Genomic DNA, 23,246 nt, shown 5'->3' with positions numbered 1-23,246 from the left:
TAAACATGCAGGATCCCGTTTCTCAGCGAAAAGGTCTCAAAAGTAGCCCCAAACAATGAATGAGTGACGTAGAGATGTCACCAATAGCGAACGTAGCCGATATCTGTAGCTCCGCCTCTATCTAGCTCTCCCGTCCAATCACAGCGCCTCCTCCGAAGAGGCTGGGCGGGACGGTTCCATCCCTCGACAAAGGTAACAGGTTGCAGTCGCCGCATAATGAACTTGTTGCTGTCTTAATTTGCGTGGGAGTTGTTTTTTCCACTCACTTTTTCTGTGCGGACTTTGCTGAATGCCTGTGAAAATACTTGAATAATCATCGTTTTGAGGAAGGCGAGGTTTTCAACTGGGAGCCGAGGAACAACTTCAGAGACAGAGGTAACTTTAACGCTTGGTTTTTGGACTTCACATAGCCAGACAGCTAAACGAGACAGACACGACCTGTCAGACAGTTAACACTTCTGGTACTTGTGGGAGGTTTATGTCGGTATGTAGCGTTTATTCATTCGGTTAAGTTGGTTATGTGATAGTTTCTCACAGTGTTGTGTCACTGGGGGGTTTTCTTTTAGCCTGTTTAGCTTGGTAGCTAACGTTAAAATTGATGTGACAGCTAAATGACCGTGGACGTTAACTTACTACTGAGTAACTTGTTGTGTTCGTCCGCTGATGGTCCGTGAAATACACGAAAGAGATGTCTGTGTTTAAAGTACTCTCAAAATCCTTCATGGATTTTCAAAGCTGTTTCACGCCAAAACAGGTATGATATCAGTGCGTAAGCTGCGTCTCTGCCCTGTGCTCCCAGAGGATTTGTCACTGGAGAAAACAGTGCGCACTGACAAACACACAATGTCAAGACCTCTGAGACAATAATAAAGACTCCAGTGCTTCATGTAACCACATTTAAAAATGCTCCAAGGCCTTGAATATGTGCAACATAACTTAATAATCAAACAGCCTGACATTTACCTGTTGCAAATTCTCGAGGAAATGCTAAAGAGCAGATCTATAATGCAGAGATAAATTAAAACTATGATAAAAATGCTGTTCTCAGAGGAAATCAAGGTCCCCAGAACAGTGTTTGAAACTAGAAAGGTGGCAGGGTCCACCACATATGAACAACAGTATGAAACTGTGTTGTCCTTTAAGGTCAGTTTGAGAGATTGTTTATTTAGATTGTGTAGGAATAAAGTAAATTAGTCAAGGAAGCTCTTTCTCTTCTGATTAAAATTTGTTCCCCAAAACTACGTAGTGCACCTTTTTTACAACATGACTCAGATGAAACTGACTAGGCAAGCAAGAAAGAAGTGCAGATTATAGTTGTGAAGTTCAGTAATTATAGCACTGGCCATGCTGACACAGTTTCATTTGAAAACAGAGTGAACATGGCAAAGAGTTTAACCTGCTAGAGACTACAAAAGTTGAGTCCAGTGTTACAGGTAGAATTACTCAAGTGTGCAGATAAAATCCCATGAATCAATCCCTGTCACTCACATACACACAGTTTCACTCTCAGCTGGTGTAAGTGAGGAGGACAGAGAAACAAGTGTCTGGAATGTGGGGAAAGGGAGGGGCGTATTTATGTGCTCCTAATATGGTGTCAATTGTGTACTATTTGGTAACACTGAAGTCTCCCTTTGTTATGCCAATGAACTTCTTTGGATTTGAAAAGAGGAATAAATGGCTGTTTGTTTGAGTGTGAAAGAGGAGCAGTGACAGGTCTGGAGAGGCCTGGTTTTATGTGAAGAATGTAATGGAGAGGGAGAGAATACCCAGAGGACCGAGTGGCTGCTTGTCCTTTAAGGACGCAGACAGTGAGAGCTGCAGTTTTGTCCATCGCTGTTACTTACACCTCCGTGTGTCTGTTTTTTAGGTTATGGCAGCAAAACGAAATGATTCATCTGAAAGAAATTGGGCAAACTACAGTTTTACAGTAGGTCTCTGTTGGCTTTATAGGATGCTGTAAACTAGCTGAAACAGTTAGTCAGTTAATTGATTAGGTTGGCATTAAATTGGAGAAACCAATTTATTAAACAATTCTGGTATTTGATTTAATTCCAGAAACATAAATACTGTCAAATGTGTGGGTTGGCTGCTCTTCTGTATAGATCTTCATTTGTCCCTTGGGAATAGAAACATTCTGTCTTATCTTTTCTCTGTTATATCATTGTTAATTGAATATAAGCATGACCTTGACAGCAGTACATACAAACCTTCATTCAAGGTCTGCTTAATAGTTTTTATCAGTGCTTTTAACTTAAGTGCTGTCAGTTATCCTCAAAAGACAGAAGATATCAGTTTGAGAAATTGCAATGAACAATTTTAATTTTTTTCTGACCTTTTTTATACACAAATCTAAAAATCATTCAATTGAAAATGTTGAAATTGAAAATAGTCAACCTCTTAAAATACATCTAAAATATATTGTACATACTAAAAACACTTTACACTGACTATCAATAAAACACAGCTCACACAGTAAGGCAGGCCATGTTTAGTTGTCATCCAAGATGTTGTATTCTCTTGGAATAAGTTTAGAGTCAGATAACCTTCAGCTTTATTTTTTCTCTTCAACCCTATCAGTTTTAGGGAGATGATGTTGTCATCACATGAACTGTAGCATCTCTCTAAGTCAGCAGTGGCAGTTTCATGACTCCACACATTGCTGTTGTTTCATTTCTCTCCACACCCGCTGTAATCTCCTAATTATATTTTCCATTCTATCTCGGATCTAACAGGGAAGCAGCCCCGATTCAATTTACTCTGCGATATTCAATTTGAGGCCAGAGGCAGAGAGCCCGTCAGCATAACTGCAGGCTAACATGACTGGCAACGGAATCCAAAAAGCACCAGATAACGCTCTCAACTGGGCAAGAAAGCCTGAGAAAGCAGGTCTGTTGTTTAAGACAAACCCATTTGATGATACAGGATCTTGAGAACCCTAAAGTATAGGACTGAAACTAATGATTTTCTTAAATATCCAATAGAGTGATATGGCCAACTAGATGGCTATGCTAATTGGACAAATTACTCTACCTCATTCCTCTGTGATGTAAACAGTGCTACATGAGTTATAACCAGAAATATTGCAGATGATGCCCTTGTGCCATAATAGAACTATCTTCATTAAAATATTGTCTGGCTACCATTTACCACACATTTAAAAATTGAGAAAAAAGATGCAATTTAGGTTTTGAATTGCCCGCCCCCTCATAAGTTAACTTAAATCTGCGATCTTACAAATTGAACCTTTAATCTTTAACCAACTGTCCAAAACCCAACAATAATCAGTTTGATATTAACGTTTTGATATTTACATTTCAGCTAAAAAGCATGCAGTTAGACACAAGTGTTCTTTCAAATACAGAAACAATAACATTAGCTGCGACTGACAGGTTGCTATCACAACACAAGCGCTGTATAACCAAATGGATTTGCAGAAGAACTTGTTTGATATCCTCCTTTTTTGCATAGGAAAGGATGTTTATTTTAGAGCGGTGTGTGAAGAAATTGGCTTTGGGGAGGTTGTGTGGGGACAAAATATATCAGGGTTTAGATAAACTAATGAGATTGACATTAGGAGGGGGGGAATGAACAAGTCTGGGGATGCTTTCGACATTCTCAGAATTGCTGCCCTCATTTTCCGCCCCACATCGGCTGGACAATAGGATGGGTTCCCCCTCACCCCTGTCCCTCTTTGGAGTTGGGCATGCATTTTTCCTCAGTGGCATAGAAAAAATTAAACCAAAGATGCAGATCATCAGACATTAAGAAAAGTGCCGTAATTAACTTACAGTTACCGATCTTTGTCAAACTTAGACATTATAGGTTCAGATGAGCATTGTCGTCTTCGTTTTTCATATAGCGTGTCTGCTGCACGTTTGTCAGTGCATGACATGTTTGCTTGACCTTGCAGTGACGGCAATGGGCTGCAGACTTCATGCTCGACTGCACAAATGCGTTGTGACATGGTGCTTCCTCTGTGGTTCCCAAAGGGTGGATAAAAAATCGACTAACTGAGCACATCTGATGAGCAGGTCTGTCTACGGACAACGCAAATGCACCACAAACACACAGATAGCCTCAGAAGGTCATTCATGCCGTGGTGTTTCGCTCACTGCCAGCACAGACATCTTTATTCACCTATTCCTGCTCCAAAGCGAAACTATTTACCTTTTACAGAAGGCACATTTCCAAATATTTATTCTGGTTCATTCTGGCTTGACTTTTTGTTGGGTGCATCACGAAGACTCCAAAAATCTTTATGGAAATGTAAAAATGTGTGTAGGCGTCTGTATGGGTGCATGTGTCAGGGCAAAACACACTTCTCTATTTGATGGTTACTTCTGGAGTCAGTCCCTTTGTGTGTATGGGGGAGGGAAGATTGCACACAGCACCAGCTTGACTTTGGATTTTATCGCACAAGGCACTGATAAGAGGAGAGAAGGCGAGTGTTTTTTCTTCTCTCTTTCTTTCTCACTTCACCCTCCCTTTCACTCTCCAAGGCCCACTTTCTGTCTCTCACCTCAGAAAGCTGTGGAGAGGAAGTAAAAGGTGCGGAGGTCAGGAAGGAGTGTTGTAATAGGTTTTGAAGGTAAGGTAATGAACCGTAACAGAGTAATGACATGGGAATGAGATCTCACTATGTGACCTAACAAAAACTTCGATCAGTCAGTCGACGTAATACCAGAAATGTTCAGTTCACTGGTTTCGATTATTGCCAGTGCTTGATAAAGATGGCAGTGACTTATAACTAAACCTTGACATACAAGAGATCAGTTGAAACTGATGAGGTGTAGTTTCAGAATTACTCATCAAGGTTTATGGGAGTATAGAAAAAGGGAGGATTAGGGGTCAAGAAAAAAAACTGGAGAAATTGCTGTAAAAGAATGAAAGCTTCCTGGCTGGTTGCTATGGTACCTGACTTTATTCAAGCTGTCGAAGTTTTGTTGTGGGGAAATAGGTTAAGTATTTGGCCGGGAATACCTCCAAAAGTTGGGAAAGGCTTAGCTGATCCTTACAAGGGAAAAGTAATATGTGGGTGTGTGCTTTCAGGTTAATGACTAATGGAGTGCATTGAGGTCAAAGTCCACACAAGCAGTAAAGAGACAGAAACTAAGTGTTGCTGCCTATAAATCTGTGTGTGTGCCCGTGTTTGTTCAAAGCAAGGCTGCTTCTCTTCATTTGTCGAATAAGGTTTTGACATCTCAGGGTTGCATTCTAATGATTGTGTAGGTGTTCTTTGACTTTCTAATTGTAGGGCAGAGCTGTGCAATGTTAACCTGGCTGTTGATTGTGTTGTGGAAGTCTTTTTTTTTTTTTTGCCTTCCTGAATCTGCTATTGTGAGCATAGCCTGACCGATACATGATTTATTGAGCTATATACTGATATCAGTTATCAAATCTGATAAAAAATATATAGACTGATTGTATTTTTTTAAATGTAAACACAAAACAAGTTTGGTACAGTGTAGATACAGTAGTTTTATGAACTGTGATCAAGATACAAACAAAGGGGGAAAATAGACCTGTCAGTGTTAGCTGACTGACAAACTATGTAATGGTGACAGTGTTTTTGAGTTAGCCCAAACCTAGTGTGGCAATTCGGTGCTTGGTCCATTTTCAAGCATTGTATCAAACACGACTCATATTGCATCAATTTTGAGATTAGCCCAACACAAACCAGGACAGAGGGAAATGAACCCACAAGTTTGTCTGGCTAGGCTAGGCTGTAAAAAATTCTAGACTAAAGCAAATATGTAACCTGTTGATTGGGTGCAGAAATCTGGATATTATCTAACCAAATCTTTGCTTCCTGCTTCTTTTGATCTGATCTCCGCTGTCAGCATGAGCGCACCATCTTCAGGTCGGAAGACCCCTGTCGACTACGGTGTCCAGATCCGCTTCATCAATGACCTCGGTGACACTGGTGGGGGGCAGCCTGGGCCCCAGCCCAAGGCCAAGACTCATTCTACCTCTAAATACGGTGTGGCGGTCAGGGTGCAGGGTATTGCTGGTCAGCCATATGTGGTCCTGAAGGATGGACAGAAGGGAGACTCATATGGGGTCCAGCTCAGGACTAGTCACGCCTCTGGTTACAGTAGCCTTCCCCGGAGGAGAGAGAAAGCAGAACCAGGGATACATGGGGCAGATGATCGAGGAGGAGGGCAGGGAGGCGCACTACGCCGGGCGCAGTCGCAAGGCTCACTGCTGGACAGGGATGGAGAGGGAGGGGCAGGCAATGAGGATTTTCAGCTGTCTAGGCCACCAGGGGATGGGAAGTCTGGTAGTTATGGAAATCTGGATGGAGGAATTGGGGTACGAGAGAGAGAGCAGGTCAGAAATATGTGGGATGGTTCTTACAAAGCGGGAGTCAATGGGTCAGCGAGGAGCAGTCAGTCTTATCCTGATCCACCTCAACGAACAAATGAGCATCACTCTAATCAAAGACAGACTCCTGTCAACAGACTAATAAACAGGTTTGATGATGGAGGCCAAAAGAGAGGACTCCCTCCTGCACCACAAGACGCCAGAGCTACATCTCCTCTCCTCACCCCCAACCCTTACACCTCACCTCCGTCCTCAACTCACAGCAGCTTGGGACGCAGCCAGGGTCCTGTCACCAACATTCCTGGACACACTTCTAATCAGTGGACCTCACCTGGGAGGTACACCGCTGTGGAGACGCCACAGGCCAGTCTGACTGAGGCACAAGTAAGAATAAAATGGTTCCTGGGCGTTACAGCTGACTTTACTGAGCTACGAACACCACATAGCATGCAACATTGCAAGAGTAGTTTTCTGATCTATGTCTTAAGGTGACCCCTGACCTTTTGCTGGACCAGGGTCCCAGTGCAGAGATGAGCAGTGACGAGGAGCAGGTCATGCAGACTATATATAACATCCTGAGACAAGGGTATGGAGCAACATGTTGTCATATAGAAAGCTTTATTTTGCTGTCATAACACAATCTTAATGTATGATGATAAGCATACGTCTTTCTTCCCTTAGGACCAATGAGAGTGATGTTGTCATCAAGCATAAAGTCAAGAATATCTTCAAAAAAATTCAGAATCTAAAGGTTAGTACATTTTAAAAATATTGAACTGTATAAATGGTTGTGCCTACACTGTTTCATATGTCAGGTAAAGAAATAGCAAGAGCATATTGCTTACACTTATGTTCGCTTATACATTTTTCTGCAATAGTCCAAAGAAAGACCTCAGGAAGAGTGGATGAGAGAAAAAAGAGAGCTTGAAAGAAAGATGGCTGAACTACAAACTATCCTGCAGGAGGAAAGAAGGGTAAGCGAAGCAGAAATACAAATGTGAGGGCAAAGAAACTTAGAGAGAGTTTATTAGCAGTGCTGGAATGTTTAATTCACAATACTTGTTTCTCTAGTAGATAGGACATTAGTTTTATTTTTTAATGGAATAAAAAAGCCCATGGTGTACTTTCTCGTGCCCTCATTTGAAGCCTCAAAATCCCACTAATTAAGTGTTGTCATTTATTGTCCATCATAAGGTAAAAAACATTTAGAGGATATGAGCTAGAGTTTGGGTTGTTACTGTGGTACCCTTGGATGACCCATATAACTTCCTTAAATTCACTTGGCTGATTGGAAGTGGCTGCCACCAGACGATGTTAACATTCAGAGAGTAACCTGCCACTTTAAATCAGCTCTAATTACATGGCGCACATCCAGAGCCACACATAAACACTCATCCAAAGTCTCCTTGAAATGAGAGCACCAACTATCAAGTGAAGGAAATTGCTGTTGGTTTCTAGAGAGCAGGAGACTGTCCTCAAGAGTTTTTATGTCTTTCAACTAATCTAACCAGGAGGGCTAGAGTGTTCTTAAGATTAATCCTCAGATTAATCCTTAAAGCCTTCTGCGTTAGTCAAAGGTACACACACATATGGTAATCTAACTTCAATAATGACTCATTATATGTTGTTTTAAGGAGGGTGGGCAGGTCTTAATCACTAATAGCTCCTAAGAACTTTATCCCTTATGCATATCGATCATTGGGCAAATGCAAGCCCACTTACACATTTCCTAAAAGCCCATTGTTTATGCCACCAGAGCTACCTTATGTCTAATGTTTCACCGCTCTCATTTATTCATCATGTCTGCTTGTGTCTAGGACTCTGTTAGCAATTCTGATCCCGCTCTGAAAGCTGAGCTGGAGTCCTGTCTGGATGAAAATCTGCAGCTCCAGGAGATGCTGGACCGGAAGAAGAAAGAATTAAATGAAACACAATCAGAGTGAGGACATGAGAGCTTACACACACACACACACACACACCCACGCTGAGGAAAAGCAGGAAGGGGCATGGTACCATTATCTGTTAGTGGTCAGGAGTGAGACAAGCCCACTTTTTCAAGCACACACTCCTCACAATTTCACCAAACAAGCACGTACTGTAACTTATTCACAAGACAAAGAAGTGTGCTATAGTCATGTGAATTTATATCATTCAGTGCTGTGTGCGTGCATACATTTGTGTGTTCTCTATTCCTCGCAGGCTGACTCAGCTGCGTATGGACAGGGAGAACGCAGAGGCACGGGTCAGAGATATGGAGGACCAGCTGGCTGAGTTTCAGGATGAACTGAGAAGAGAGAACGGCAACAAGACGGTATCACAGAAACATGCTTGCACAAACACACCCACACAGATATAAAGGGAGGAACTATCTCACCTCCACTATTAAACCAGCTGAGACTCAAATTTAGACTAATTTGCCTTTTTTTGCAAATGAGCAGTACAAATGGTAGGATAAGAGATCAAAAGTATCAGTTTAGTACTTTATGCTCCCTGTGTCTGCAGGACCTGATGTCATGTCAGGCTCAGCTGATGGAAGTCTGCCAGCAGAAACAGAAGCTGGAGGAGACACTCAGGCAGAGAGAGAGGGAGCTAACGGCCCTCAAAGGAGCTCTGAAGGAGGAGGTGGCCAGCCATGACAAGGAGATTGAGGTGCTCCGGGAACAGTACAGTGTAGACATGGAGAAGCTCCGCAGCAGCATGGAGCAGGTGTCTCAGGTGTGCGAACAAACACAGTATGGAGATCTTCATCACTTACATTTGACATGAAATTGTTAGAAGACAAAATGAGAAAACCAATCCCTCAACAACAGACCACAGACTTTGACAAAACCACCTCTAGGTGCTTGTCAGTTTCCTTTGCAGGGACAATATCTGTTCATTAGCTTTTTGTAAATGTATTAAGAGAGAGAGAAGGAAAGGGTCATCCGTGTCTCACTCAAGGATGTTTCGATGGCATGCACAGATGCTGTTAAAATCTTTGAACAAAATTTTTAACAGTGTTTATGATTAGATACATTTCAAAATATTTTGATTTGAATAGTGCACTTGACAAACTGACAAAATATTCAACAATATTTCAGTTAGTTTTTCAGCCCTGTTTTGTACATAAACATTTAAAGAGAATGAGTACTGTTATGAAATCTAAAACTCCCCCGATGAAAGCCTGAGGACAAGAGAACAGGAGTGACTGCAGAATAAAAAGCTGCATAAAAAGGTGTACTGAGCACACTCAGCCCCGGTGCACTATGTAACGTTTCCTCCACAATTGTTTATTGGGAATATTGGAAAGAAATAACATTTTAAACTGTATCTCTTCAAATAAAACAATGCAATGATCCATCCACATATTTATTCATGTTTATGAATTGGTGGAGATAAAATCAAACAAGCTCTCATATTTCTGTCTCCTGTTTCAGTCTCATGCAGGGATCGAGGCAGAGCGGTTGCGTGTAAATGCATCAGTTCGCTCCCTGCAGCAGCAGCTGGAAGACTGTAGAGATGAGAGCACCCACTGGATGGAGCAGTTTCATACCAGCAGAGATGAGCTTCGAACAACTAAACAAGAGTGAGTCCATTCTGATACATTATCCTGTTCACAGGAGTAGAGAAACTTACACCTGTCTTATTGTTGTATTCATTATTACCTACCTGGATTTGGGATTTCCATTACTTACCTGGACATGGATTTTGTCACCATCTTCTCATGGTTTCACTATGCACCTACTGTACTACTAATGTGTGTCCATCTCTTCTCTTTCATTCCACCTGTTTCACCTGCTCTCTGTCAGAGAGCCACCCCGCAGCCCTGAAACACCGTGAGAGTCACTGGTTGAACACCATCTGTGTTTAGATGTGCAGTCCTGTAGATGTGGCTAGCTGTGCTAACAACTGTCTGACCGTAGTTTCAAGGCCATCCACACTTACACTCCTGATTCATGTCTGTGTACAGTACTTAGATGATCCAAATTTAAATACTGTCAAGTACATGGGTACTAATGTCAATTTGTGTGTGTTTAATACTTTGGTTGATCAGAAAAGATGATGAACACCAGTCATAGTCTCTAGCTTCAGTACATGATGCGTTTACATTAGGCTGTTCACTTTCTCGTTGTGTCCATGCTATGTAACACTGTATGTGAGCAGAAACATTAAAGATACATAGGCGTGGTGTGGATGATCTTTGATCTCTGTGATTAGCAATAAATGTTTTGTAGACTGTCTGACTGTGGTAACAGGGGAATGCTGATTTATTTCCTGTTGTTCAAAGTTTAAATCAAAGTCAATTGAACTCATCCTTGCAATCCAACTGCTTCTGATCAGATATTTAAACAATACTTAATGATGTGTTGCAATTTTATCAACAGCTGTGTTTTGATATTTTTTCCTTAGACTTCTGCAAGCCCGTCTGGAAAAAGAGGAATTTGAGGATGCGCTAAAGGAGCTCCAGGAGAAAGTGAGCACCATGAAACAACAGATACCCAACCCGAGCCATGCTCAGACTCTCAACCAGGTGCAGTAAACATACACTCAGCCCTATGTGACCACCAATGCACAGGTGAATAAGCTGACCTGTTCAATGAAAAATGAAGCAGTTTAACCATAAAATTGTTTTTGTATTTCTGTTTAGGAAGTTCAGCGATACAGTGCTGATCTCCAGAAGGCCAGGTCCGACCTGGAGAAGCAGAGGACGGAGTACGACAAGAAGGTCATGGAGGTCATCTCCATAAAGAAATCTCACCAGGCCCAGGAGGCAGAGCTGAAGTATGAGATCGACAGGCTGAAAGAGCAGTTGCAGAGGGCCAAAGAGGATGTTGCCAGGGCACAGGAGAAAAACAAACGGGTTTGTGAAATCTTACAATGAGGGGTTAAAACATACTGACGGGGATAGAGATCTCAATGAGGATATAAAAGTGTAAAATACACAAATAACCCGGTTACATATTTTCATTTAAAATCTCTATCATTTCTCTTTGCCTTTTTTTGTCTATATAATTCTCTTGTCACTCTGCCAATAGCTTCCAAACCCAGCCATTGTCTCGGAGCTTGAGCAGAAGCTTGATGAGATGCGTATTGAAGCTAGCCAGCTCAAAGAGAAACTCTCATTAGCAGAGGAGGAACTGGATGCCAGTAAAACGCATCTCAGTAGAGCTCAGATTGACGTTAAATCGCTAAAAGATGCCCAGCAGGAGCAGGAGGAGGCCAACACACGTCTTAAAGAGAAACTCTCACGGTTAGAGGTGAGTAACATCCTCTCACACACCACATCGAGGCATAAAAGCTGTGCAAACAGTAGACATATTTAAACATTACTGTGCCTCCTCTGTGGTTTCCTCAGGCTCAGCTGCAGACCAACGCCACAGAGAGCTCCGAGGCAGAGCTCGCCCTCCACACTGAGGTGAGAGGGCTGAGATCTGAACTAGATGAGGCCAAGCGAAAAGCTTCCAGACTGAGCCAGGAGCATCGTGATTGTGGCCAGCGTCTGGAGGATACAGAGAAAGAGAAGGAGACGCTCAAACAGGCCATCAACCAGCTGGAAGAGACTAAACGACAGCAGGAGAGAGCTCTGGAGAAACTCAACAAGGAGGTGAGGAGGAGAAATCCTTTCCCTACTTTGACAAACAAATGAAAGTCTCTGCAGCTTAGAGTCTCCAACTGTTCTCAAGAGGATTCACAGCACAAAATAATAGAATTAAAAAATTCACAGTCTTTTTCTCCTCTTCCCCCCGGTCTCCTCTGTCAGATTGACTCTCTGACCGTGTCCTCAAGAGAGGAAGCACAGGCTCTCAGGGTTCAGCTGGAGGAGATGAGAGAGAGGGCACGCAAGGAAATGCAGGAGGTGCAACGTCACGGAAACGACGCTCAGAGTGAACTGGATAGAAGTCACATAAATCTGAAGAGACTGGAGGATGAAGTGTGTATTGCTTGCATGAGTACCGGCTTGCTTGGCAGGGTTGTTGTTTTTATTATGAAAATTATGTGGTCTGCGTGTTTTCAATAGTTTTGACACATAATATTCATTGCGCACGCCTGACTGGTTGTATTCATATTTCTGTGTGATATAACATGCAAAATCTCACAATGATGAACATTCAGTCCGACATTTCTGTTTCTAATATGATGATGCTGTTAACTAGATGTCACGACAGAAGAAGGAGCTTCTGCTTGCAATTGAGGAGAGAGACAACCACCAGCTGGATAAGGAGCTCCTCACTAACAGACTGCGCCATCTTGAGGGAGAGATAGAGGCCAGCAAAAACAGCCATAATGAGAAAACCCGGGAGATTCGTATCCTGGAGGTGAGATCTGGGCATAAGCACTCCTCGTGGTTCAGATGTTTTATTTATATAGTTAAAAATTGCCTCAGTGGGCTTCACAATGAATGACCTCTGTCCTTAGACCCTTGATTCTAGAGATGAAAAAAAAAAAACTTTTAACAAGGGGCCAAAAAAGAAGGAAGAAACCTCAGGAGCCCCCAGTACATACAGTTAAAATATTATTTTTGATTTTTGGGTGAACTGATCTGTCCCTTTTAATGTGCATACACTAAATTATTACAGACAAAGAGAATTTATATGCTCACATGTCCAGACTTGGTATTATCAAGGACACACAGTCTCCCCTCAGAGCATCTGCTACAGCCGATCTCATCTCGTCTCTGTCAGGACAAGCTGAAGCGTTTGGAGTTGGAGCTGGAGGAGGAGAGAAGCAGTGCGGAGATGATGACAGACCGAGTGGCCAGGAGCAGAGACCAGATCGATCAGCTCCGCTCTGAGCTCATGCAGGAGAGATCCTCCAAACAGGACCTGGAGCTGGACAAGAACGCCATGGAGAGACATGTACGAGCGCACGCACACACACACACAAACACGCGCAGTGTATTCTGGGTATTTGTTGACCTGCTGTTTGTCCGTGTCTGTCCTGCAGCTGAAGGAACTGAGGGGTCGGGTGGCTGACATGGAGGGCCAGAGTCGCTCCTCTGCTGGAGTCTCGCAACTGGAGAACAAGATCCAAGATTTGGAAGAACGCCTTCGGAGTGAGGAAAGGTAACAGATAACACACTGCTGTCCAGTAGATCTTAAGTCTTGATCACTTTTTTCATGCTTGATTGTTTAACAACTGAATATCTCAAAAGTTAATAAAACTATGAAAGTGACTTAACTACTGCCTCTAAGGGGATATTTTAGTGTTTAAGTATGGAACCAGCGTTTTAGGCTTGAACATCAGGCTTTTTCGCTGTCAGTCTCCTTCACAATTATTCAGTTTTACATCCACATACCTGAGAGTCAAATAAAGCCAGATTTTAATACCTGGTTACAGAAAGCTTCATGAGAGTAACGCGGTGAAAAATGTTCATGTTCTTCTCATGTATATTTAAAGAGAAAAGAACTCCGTGTTGGCATCTCAAAGACGTCTGGAGAGAAAACTAAAAGAACTCAGCATGACGCTGGATGAGGAGAGACTTGCGCACACTGAGCAGAGAGACCAGGTATACACGTGTCGATATTTGAACATGTATCAAACATATCTGCAGTCCAACTACAGTTAAACCTTTTACCATGTTGCAGCTTTCTCTGAGAGTGAAAGCTCTGAAGAGGCAGGTGGATGAAGGGGAGACAGAGCTGGAAAGGATAGATGGAATGAGGAGAAAGGCTCAAAGAGACATGGAGGAACAGATGGAGCTCAAAGACGCCTTGCAGACCAGAGTCACGGCGCTGGAAACTGAGCTCAAGTAAGCATTTCCTTTTTTTTCTCTCAAATTGTGTTTCTAACTGAATAAATATACACTGTATGAAACACCATAAATAATGCTGCCCCAGTGTGTGTGTGTGTGTGTGTGTGTGTGTGTGTGTGTTAGACAGCATGTCAGTGTATTGCAGGCAAAATTGGTGTGTGGTGTAAAACAACATTGTCCGCGTCCAGTGTGACGTTTTACATATGCATCGGGCAGGATTTTTTTGAGCTTATGTAAGACACTTCCTCACAGCCACATTAGTCAGAGACACCATCTCCTCCTTTCCATGTAACTGCATGAATAAACTGCATGTAAATGATGTTCTCGCAAGTGAGCTAAGATTCTTTTGTCGTTACACACACTCACAGACACCTTGTATAGAGTCACACAGGCTCCCTGAGGTGCAGTATTTCACAATTTGATGTGTGTAAAAGAAATCTGCAATCACCCACGTGTGAAACTGTGTCTCATTAAACTTTAACAGCACATTACTCATTACCCGCATGAGGAATTCAGTTCCATACATGCTCGTACTGCTAACAGGAAAATGCATCTTGTTCCCTTATGTTCCTGCAGAGGGCGCACTATGATCACCTGGCAGCATTTGTGAATAACGCAAGCATAAATATCATTGTTTCAATAGTTAATGATGACTAATAAATAGAATAACCTCTTTCTTGCTAGTGGCTGATGGGGATCTTAATAAATGAATGAATGATAATGTTCGATATTGATAATATCAATGATGTTTATGTATCACAGGAGAAAAGCCCAGGCATCAATGCGCCCAGTTCTGGATTCCTCAGCCCTCAGCTCAGATGACGACGACAGCCTGTATGACCCCTCCACCATCACCTCCATCCTAACTGAGAGCAACCTCCAGACAAGCTCCTGTTAAAACAGCATTTCAGGGACAGGGTGCGGGTGTTGGCTAGCTGCTTTGTAGGGTAAGCCAAAAGGCAGAGTGTTTTACACTACAGACAATGAGGACCTGGGAGGTTAATGACTTATTGTAGAGGTTAGTAGGAGAACAATTTTCCACACCAGAGTGAAAGGAAGGAAACAAAACATCCTGTGCATTTCATGGAATTTCCTTCAGGCTACAATGTACACCGATGGTACAGTTTGAAGGACTCTATTACAGCCGTGTAGTACACTGCACAAAAACTCACTACCACTCAAAGTCGGTCACTGGATCATAAGGAGGGAAATAAAGCTAGAAGCACAGAAAAGCATGAATAGAAAATTCCTCTTGGATTTTTATAATTGAGTATGTCAAACCATTTCAGGGTTGTGATTCTGGGTCAAGCACTTAAGGTACCAAGTCTCACTTTGACTGTATAATCAGAAATACATCCTTAATTTCTTAGTGTAGGCAGATTACTGTCTGAACACCCCAGCAGGAACAAATATTAGCACTACTGAGAACCGTGGACCAAACACTGACGCTGAGTGCATTCAGCATTGCCACAAGTGAAAGAGAAAGTACTGCATGAGCAGTATAACGCTAAATCTTATGGTTGAAGTAAGCAAAAAATTATTTTTGAGTGAAATCTGGAGTTTGTTTACATAAAACAAAACATGTTTTCTTGTGTTTTAAGTTTTGAATATGTCATTTTTGTGCATATAGAATCATTTGGGTCAGGAGGTTCACACCGTCCAGTCTTTAATGTCACACGGTACACAGTTTAGGAATTATGAATATAGCAAAATATGACACTAGTAGCATTTAAGATGAATTTTCTTGGACAGAGACACAGACAAAATAATATAAATGTGATGGAAACCTCATCATGGTGTAAAGGTTTCTGATTTTGTCTTTATTCACTGTATCTGGAGCAGTTTTCTGGTAGAGGTACAACAGACTTTAGGCCTCATGTTTTTCTTACTTTGAGGATGCTGACTGTCCTTTGTCAGGAAATCTCATATTGTATTAAAGTGTTTTTTCACTTTTAAAACAAACTAACTGCCAAAATGTCTTCCTGTCCAATAAAAACTTTGATAAAATTTGTAGAAGCTGCACAACTTCTATGCATTCCCCTCACGAGCGAGTCACTCATAGAGATATTCTCATCATTTTATTACGATGCCTTAAAATTGTTAAAAATAATTTTGTAATTGACGTGTAATTGTTATCTGGATGATTTTTGTAAAGTGTCTGTATTTAACATTTGTAGATGCTTTGATTGATTTTTGTACACACTTTGAACAATCACTTCGCACTATAATTCTATTACACTCAGCTGCAGTGTAATGTCTCCATATTTTTTCAGTGAAACTGGAGAAATGGTACTTAATGATTTGTTAGTTGTTTAAACAGTCTGTTATATTTGTACTGTAATTATTGACTGGAGAAATTTTCACACTGCGACTGTTCTTCACAAAATAGAAAGCAACAATTAAACTATTAAGTTAAACTGATGATTCTTGTCTTTGTTATACTCACAGAATTTTAACCAACTACTTTTACTGCATTGTTAAATTTTTGCTCATTTATACAATTTCCTCATTGTTTTTGTGCTCTTGACCTTCAACAGGAGTCAGATGTGATTGGCTTTCTGCCCGCGGAAGTTTAACATTACTGAGAAGTCACTCCCACGCGACTTCAAATGTCTTAGGAAAGTCAGCTGGCTTCAGTAAAAAAGAAAGTCAACACATCTTAAACCAGATACAAGTCAGTGTGTGGTATACACTAATTCTACTTCTCCATCTAACTATTTAACCGCAAATACTGTATTTCTTTCATTCAGTATTCTGCTCCCAGAAGAATATGTTAAAAAATGGGATTTGATTTCTGACTTGATATCAGTACATGGTTTAAAAAAAAAAAGACTTAGAGCGGCTATGTATTATATTTTTGTAATGAAAATGAAATAGAAATGTCAAAGGTTAGAGTGAGTTTCAGCTTTCTTGCCCACAAATTTGTTGTTTTGATGCACCTCTCCTGTCTTTCGTGGTGTCATTTTCTGATTCAACAGGAAACCATTTTCATCTAATGGAGTATTTTAGAAACTAAAGAGACAGATATGTCCCTCGGGAGTTGGTTGAGGCCAAAAACAACAAAAAGAGAGTAAAAGTCAGACAAGCTGGACACCCATCAGGTGGTGGGAGCACGGCTCCAGTTGAACAATAATGTTGCATTACAAAATTAAAGAAATTTTGTCCCTGTTGCCCCCAAGATGCCAAAGATTGGTTATTGTGGGTTTAATAGGATATGATTGATGTTTAGTCATGGGGAAAGACACATAGACTAAGCCTGAGCAGCTACTTTCTAAATAAGAGTACAATGTGAAACGTGAGGTGTACGAACAGTGTGTGAGAGACAAAAATTACAAACTAGCTTTTGTTTTAGCAAGTCTGATAAGGATCTGAAAAGAAAACATTCCTATTCAAACAGGAATGTTTGGTATATTCTAGCACTTTCATGCTAAAAGGAGCATGAATACAATTCTGAGGAACATGTCAATAGAGATGGATCGGGTTTATTGTTTTGATAGCAGGCCTGCACTTCTGTGGAACTTTGTTTGTTATCTACGATTGAGTTTCACAGAGGTATGCCGCTGAACAAGTTATTCAATACTAAAGGTGCTCACTACCTGCAAAATATATATTATCAACCTGAGAAGGACTTGTGCTTGATTACAATGTTATCTTTCGCAAACACTGGTGTTGAACAGGCAAATAACAGTTAGCCAGAAGACACAGCACAGCTTCCTCTAATGTGGGTTTATACCTTTCCTCAGGTCCTTTCTCCTTTTTCTTAAGACACAGTATCTGCTGTGAAAAAAGTGTTCAGTTTGCTGGTTCTCTGATTTTGCTCTGTGTGGAGTGGAGGGACAACAGAAGGTCATCCAGCAGTGCGACACATCTTGCAGCTGCACAGGCAGCGCATTAAAACGGTGCATCACCCAGCAGCACCTGTGTCACAGTCACGCCATGTTACCCCCCCCAGAGACACAGCTCTGTATGCGAACCGCACTGTTACTGTACGCCTGCATCAGCTGTTGACACGCCGCCCACCTGAACCTGCGGCGCTCATGGCTGAGTGCCTGTGTTGTTAGGGTTAGGTCCTCTTATCTCGTGTCGCAGAGCTGTTTCTGTTCCTCATAGCTGTCCTAAGCATCGTGCAGGGCAGAAATGTCCGCCGATGTGTTGATGAAAGAGGACCGCGTTCCCAAATATTATTCACATGTGATCGTTGTGTTCACCCAAACCTGGATGGAAGAGCTCAGACCTCTACTTTACCTGCTAGGCTTCAGCTTTCTCAGTAGCACAGCTGTCAGCTGACTAAATTTAAGATCTCCAAAGCTCGGCAACTCACATCAAATCTAGATGGATGTATAGCAATAGAGGTAGGAGGGAAAATGTGTGTCTTTAATTTTCAAGTGTGGACACATTCACAGATTCAAATGATTATTATGATCACACACGCCTTGATGAATAATTCACGCCTCTCTTTCTACATACAATCATACATGCAGAAATACATAAGCCCCTTTCTTCACCTTGACAGAGGCTGGGAAACACTAAACAGCCCCCCTGCCACACCCTCGATTGATTTAAGGCAGATTAACAATGTCAGTTTGGTAAACTTCAATTGTGTAATCAAGGTTAAAGTTCTGTGCTGCCACAGGGAGCCGTCTGTTTGTTTTTTACTGTGGCCAGTGACAGGCGGTTTGTTAGTGGAGCACCACAGGTTGAGGCACGATAGGAATGTGAGGGGTCAGCTGAGATCAGTGAGAAATCAGCTTCAAGGGAAACTTCCACAGGAGTGCGAGACGGTTTTCTAAAATAAAACCTGACATCAGAAGGTAATCCCACTCCAAACACCTGCGACTGTTGATCCAGCTCATCTCTAAATCTCAGGAGAGACTCTGGAAATAAATCCATATCTTTATTCTTAATGCCAAAACATTTTTATGACTTCGGACAGTTGTTTTGAACAATTTGAAGGGGAGATGAAAGTCAGCACTCTGAGGGGAGTCTTTTCGCAACCTTCTCTGGTTATGTATGTGTTCACATCCTATTTGGCGCGCTGGCGCTCATAACAACACTGCGATGGCGCCTCAGAAGTGTTCGGGTCTCTTGCTTTTGACTTATCTCGCCTCCCGTGGCGCCATTGTGTGACTGATCTTCAAAAGACCCCGAAAAATAGACCTTTTCCTCCCAGTTCCCGGGAATTGAACTATAAATTCTCCACTCGAAACAAATGTGCCAGCATGGAGTCACACCTTGCTGAACATATGCTTCCATGATACTCCACCTCCCATCCAGTGCAACCAAACCTGTACAGTGCCAACATGTCGTGTGGACCGTACCTGTCCTGAAACTATGAGTCGGCATACTTTCCATATTTTCCGAGGGTAGGATTTGGCCTCCATAAAATTCCAAACGTCCAGAGAGCTGGTGTGCCAACAGCTGGGCGTGCAGTGTTTTGTAATCATGTTGTGTTTTTCTATTGCATGTGAGCCCCAACGTAATAATATTTTTCCATCTGTGCTCCCTATGTGGAAATACAAGTCTTTCAGGCCTGGGATAGCTCAGGCACAATGGCAGACGTTTATCCAATTGTTCTGTGATGAATCAGATTTTAAAAGATAAGGAGTGGGCAAAATACTGTCATTATTTCTACACGTCAGTGCTTTGAGCATCTGTGTGATCAACAGCACATGACTGTCCGGACAGAGGCCAGGATTTTAGATATTTTCAGATATGTAACATGTCTGCAGTAAAATGTCTAAAAGCAACTTTCCTTTAATATTTTGTTGAGCTGTCCATACCATCTCCAGCAATCGGAATTGTGCGTTTGATTTAGTTGCCTGTCACTCTAACTTAAGTGGATAGACAACAGAAGTCAGCGAACAAGACCAAACACGCCGTAAATAAAGTTTAAAATCGTTACCTAATCCGCGAAGATTTCTGCCTGAGTCATGTAAATAGTTTTTTAAAATTTTTTATCAGCAATGGCTGTTGTTTAACAATGAAGACACCAACTCCCATGATCCCACGCTACTCATGTCTTCTGTTTTGTGTTGATTGGGAGAGCCCTCGTGGAAGAAATTACATATCATGCATTTAACGTCTAAAAATGTGTAATTTAATTTAATCGGAGAGGTTTGACTTTGTGCAATTTTGTCTCGAATGAAACTGATTTGACACGGAGATTCCTCCTGAATCAATAGAACCTCAAATACATAACTAACTAAATTCAAAACAATATGAAAATCAGCATGAATTTCTGAATGCTCTGTGCTGCCAGGGATTCAATTCTTGTGGAAAATGTAGCCAAATTGGAATCAAATGAAACCACCCTGTTCCAGATAGAATGCAGAGGACTCATCACTGGAAGGTTTGGCTCTGATGATCACACAGGAGTGGAGATAATGACCTTCACTTGTCAGGTTCACTTCACTGCTAAATTACAGCAAATTACTGCATTTATAAATAGTGTCATCATACTCTCGAGAACATTTTTGTATCACCGCACACTGACTCACTGTCACGGGGTGCACTTTTGACCCTTGACTACTTACTTTCACACGACCATATCTGGTGTGATATTTTTCTGTTTGTTGGTCACTATTCTGTTGTTCAGGCGATCAGAGTGGATTTTGCATCTGGCTGTGTGGCCAAAGATTCAGTTTCAATATTTGTAGTTGTGAACTCACGGAATATTTTTAAGGAGTGGGCCCTGATGTGATGGGGCGTTGTGCCGCCCACAGCTGTGCTTGTAGCAACAAAACCAGATGATTTCAACGAGCCGCCCTCCCCCACGGACATCACCAGCCATCTTTTCGGTGACAGAACAAAGGGGGTTTTTTTGCCAAATAGTGACATTTTCCAAACCCAAACTAAGTGGCTTTTGTGTCTAACCAGACCATCAGCACAGTATTTTGACAAGAGAAAAAACTGAACCTGAGGAAATGTCCGATCTGTGGTTCGTCCTTAGGTAACGAAAACACAATGAGTCTAACTTTCAGGTATACAGACTAATGCAAACATAGCCGTGAATATCATATTCTACAGAGCCCTTTAAATCCTACGCACTGGACCTTTATCAATTGGGTCTTTCAAAAAGAAACTAAAAGTAACTACATGCAGTGAACTCTTTGTAAAAATAGCTTAGATCTGCTCCGGGGTGGTGACATGTCTTTTCCTGCCGGATTCTCTTCTTGCTGGCTGGCCTCACACACTTCCACAGACTGTTGTGGCTTTATCAGGTTAAGCACGACTAATCTTTCAACAAGATATTATCTCTCAAAGAGTGCCAGACCAAACACAGCTGAAGTCACATCAGAGGAGACGGAGTCCGGACGGTTGTGATCGGCAGGATTCTGACTCACACTATAGCCTCAGACGTGGATGTATGTAAACAGCCCTCGTACGTGTCGGCTGTCTGATCTGAGGATCAGTCTGTCTGACTGTGGTCGGTGATGTAAACACATAATTATGGCTCATATCACGGCTCAGTACCTGGGACACATGATGACATATGGTAGGAAAGGTTTAGGTGTGTTTGCTGTTGTTCATGTGGGATTACCTCATTCCTAATGTTAAATCAACCATTAAGAAATAACACCCACTCTCAACATTCCTGGTTAGTGATCTATTAGGTAAGAGGTCCCTTGTGATATTTACCTATTGAACACTCTGATTATTTCCATGTGCGCTTGCTGTTTCTGCTCCTGGCTCACATTCACTTGGCGTCATCCCATGTACGCCACCATGAGGTGTTGTTTGCTCGTCAGCAGCATTAATGCCATTAGAGCCTTTATCCAATTTGAGGCCTGTGCCGGCCTCAGCTGCTGCCGCTGCAGCTGCTGCTGCAGTCAGCTGAACGCCAGCAGAGAAACTCTCGCTCGGTTAAGAGGGTTTAATCATCCTGCTCCTGCCGATTAACCTGAGTCAACAAAACAAAATATGTTGCTTTTAATATGAAAAAAACATGTATAATGTTTAAAAGATTGAAATAAATAGATAAAACGCCAACATCGCTGATTGATTTAGCATGTTTTAGATTATTTAATTTAAATATTAAAATGATGTTTCATAATTACTGAAAATCACACTGCAGAGTTTACTGCTTTAAAAGTGTTTCCTACGGTTTCAATTATTTCTATATGATATAAAAAAAATGAATCCACTGAGTTTTTTTTTCGGTTGATCTCCTTTGTTAAACCCTTTGAGATAAACTTGTGGTTTGACATTTTATGCTGATATAAATAGAACTGACTTCATTTTATGGGTCACATTGAGCTAGTCTGCGTTATTGTTTTTGCTGAACTTGCATTGTCCTGTTTGTGGTCACGTAGTTGTAAGTACAGACTGGACTGAAAAGTCTGTGCTGGATTAACCACACGACAATAAGCAACTTTGTTTTCTGTGATTGATGACTTATCTCAAGTAAAGTCTCTGCAAATCTGTTATCGCCACAGGAAAATGAACGCATGCCAGGGCCGCTGTGAGAACGGTGCCTTACAGCTGCACAACATTTTTATCCCAACTCATGTCCAACACACATGTGGAGATGATGGTCCACATTCTTTTCATTTTCTATAGTTTTTTTTAAGTCATACCACGGCAGGAGCACTGCTTTTTTTCTTAAATCTGCCTTTTATCAAATGGCTGTGAAGAGACGACGGGGGAGGGCGGCCATCACAGGGATGTGTTTTGTTGTATGTCAGTCAAAGTGCTGGATGTGATGGAAACTGAGGCAGCTGAAATAACTAACTTCTAACCCACTGTGCAGCACTCCCAGTGATACAGGTCAGGAGACCGTGGTAATCATTTGTCCGCACTGGGAAACAGCAAAAACAAAAGCAGCATTCCACTGGATCAGGCAAAGGGGAACCAATTGAAATGTTTGTTTTTAAGTGTCCTGGTTCTTAGCTAAATGTCCCAACATGTCCCTCAAAAACATGCTATTTGTACCACATTTGCTTTTCTGGTATGTGGTCACTGTACTTACTGTACTATAACCATCATTAATAAATGATAAACATGGTTAATTTAACTTTAGTCAAGAGTTCTTTCACAGTCATCAAACAATAAAATCATGTATTGATTATTTATTAAGCAATTGTTTGTTGTAAAGTTGCAACTGATGTTATAATACTTTTTAAATAATAAATAAAATGTTTGATGTGAAAAACATCTTCTGTAAGCAGTAGGCAAGTGTGTGGGCCGGTGA

The 23,246-nt window shown here is 41.7% G+C and overlaps 1 protein-coding gene across 7 annotated transcripts; it reads left to right on the top strand.

Moving 5' to 3' along the window:
• The first annotated feature begins 178 nt into the window (after positions 1-178).
• On the top strand, positions 179-16,477 carry LOC119005781 (cingulin). 7 transcript variants are annotated; one of them, XM_037073705.1, is made up of 22 exons: positions 179-375; positions 2,733-2,886; positions 3,911-4,031; positions 5,841-6,708; positions 6,792-6,910; positions 7,006-7,075; positions 7,203-7,298; positions 8,142-8,263; positions 8,524-8,635; positions 8,827-9,039; positions 9,741-9,889; positions 10,714-10,834; positions 10,952-11,164; positions 11,340-11,561; positions 11,660-11,908; positions 12,065-12,235; positions 12,459-12,620; positions 12,987-13,160; positions 13,249-13,367; positions 13,702-13,810; positions 13,890-14,053; positions 14,819-14,954. In XM_037073705.1, the coding sequence occupies exons 3-22, from the start codon at positions 4,024-4,026 to the stop codon at positions 14,952-14,954; spliced, it is 3,597 nt and encodes a 1,198-aa protein (XP_036929600.1). In that variant the 5' UTR covers positions 179-375; positions 2,733-2,886; positions 3,911-4,023. The 7 variants fall into 7 exon arrangements, with proteins under 7 accessions (XP_036929600.1, XP_036929603.1, XP_036929607.1 ...); XM_037073708.1 differs by lacking the exon at positions 2,733-2,886 and having other exon boundaries at positions 180-375; positions 14,819-16,477; XM_037073712.1 differs by lacking the exon at positions 2,733-2,886 and having other exon boundaries at positions 180-375; positions 6,840-6,910.
• The last annotated feature ends 6,769 nt before the right edge of the window (positions 16,478-23,246 follow it).

Source organism: Acanthopagrus latus, chromosome 17 (genome assembly GCF_904848185.1).
Source record: "Acanthopagrus latus isolate v.2019 chromosome 17, fAcaLat1.1, whole genome shotgun sequence".
Classification (NCBI taxonomy): Eukaryota; Metazoa; Chordata; class Actinopteri; order Spariformes; family Sparidae; genus Acanthopagrus; species Acanthopagrus latus.
The sequence above is the reverse complement of the archived record's forward strand: the minus strand, read 5'-3'. Positions and strand labels throughout refer to the sequence as shown.

Coding starts and splice junctions, on each gene's coding strand:
- LOC119005781 (XM_037073708.1), top strand. Junction 11,562..11,659: donor AGAAACTCTCACGGTTAGAG/GTGAGTAACATC, acceptor TGGTTTCCTCAG/GCTCAGCTGCAGACCAACGC. Junction 13,161..13,248: donor AGAACGCCATGGAGAGACAT/GTACGAGCGCAC, acceptor TCTGTCCTGCAG/CTGAAGGAACTGAGGGGTCG.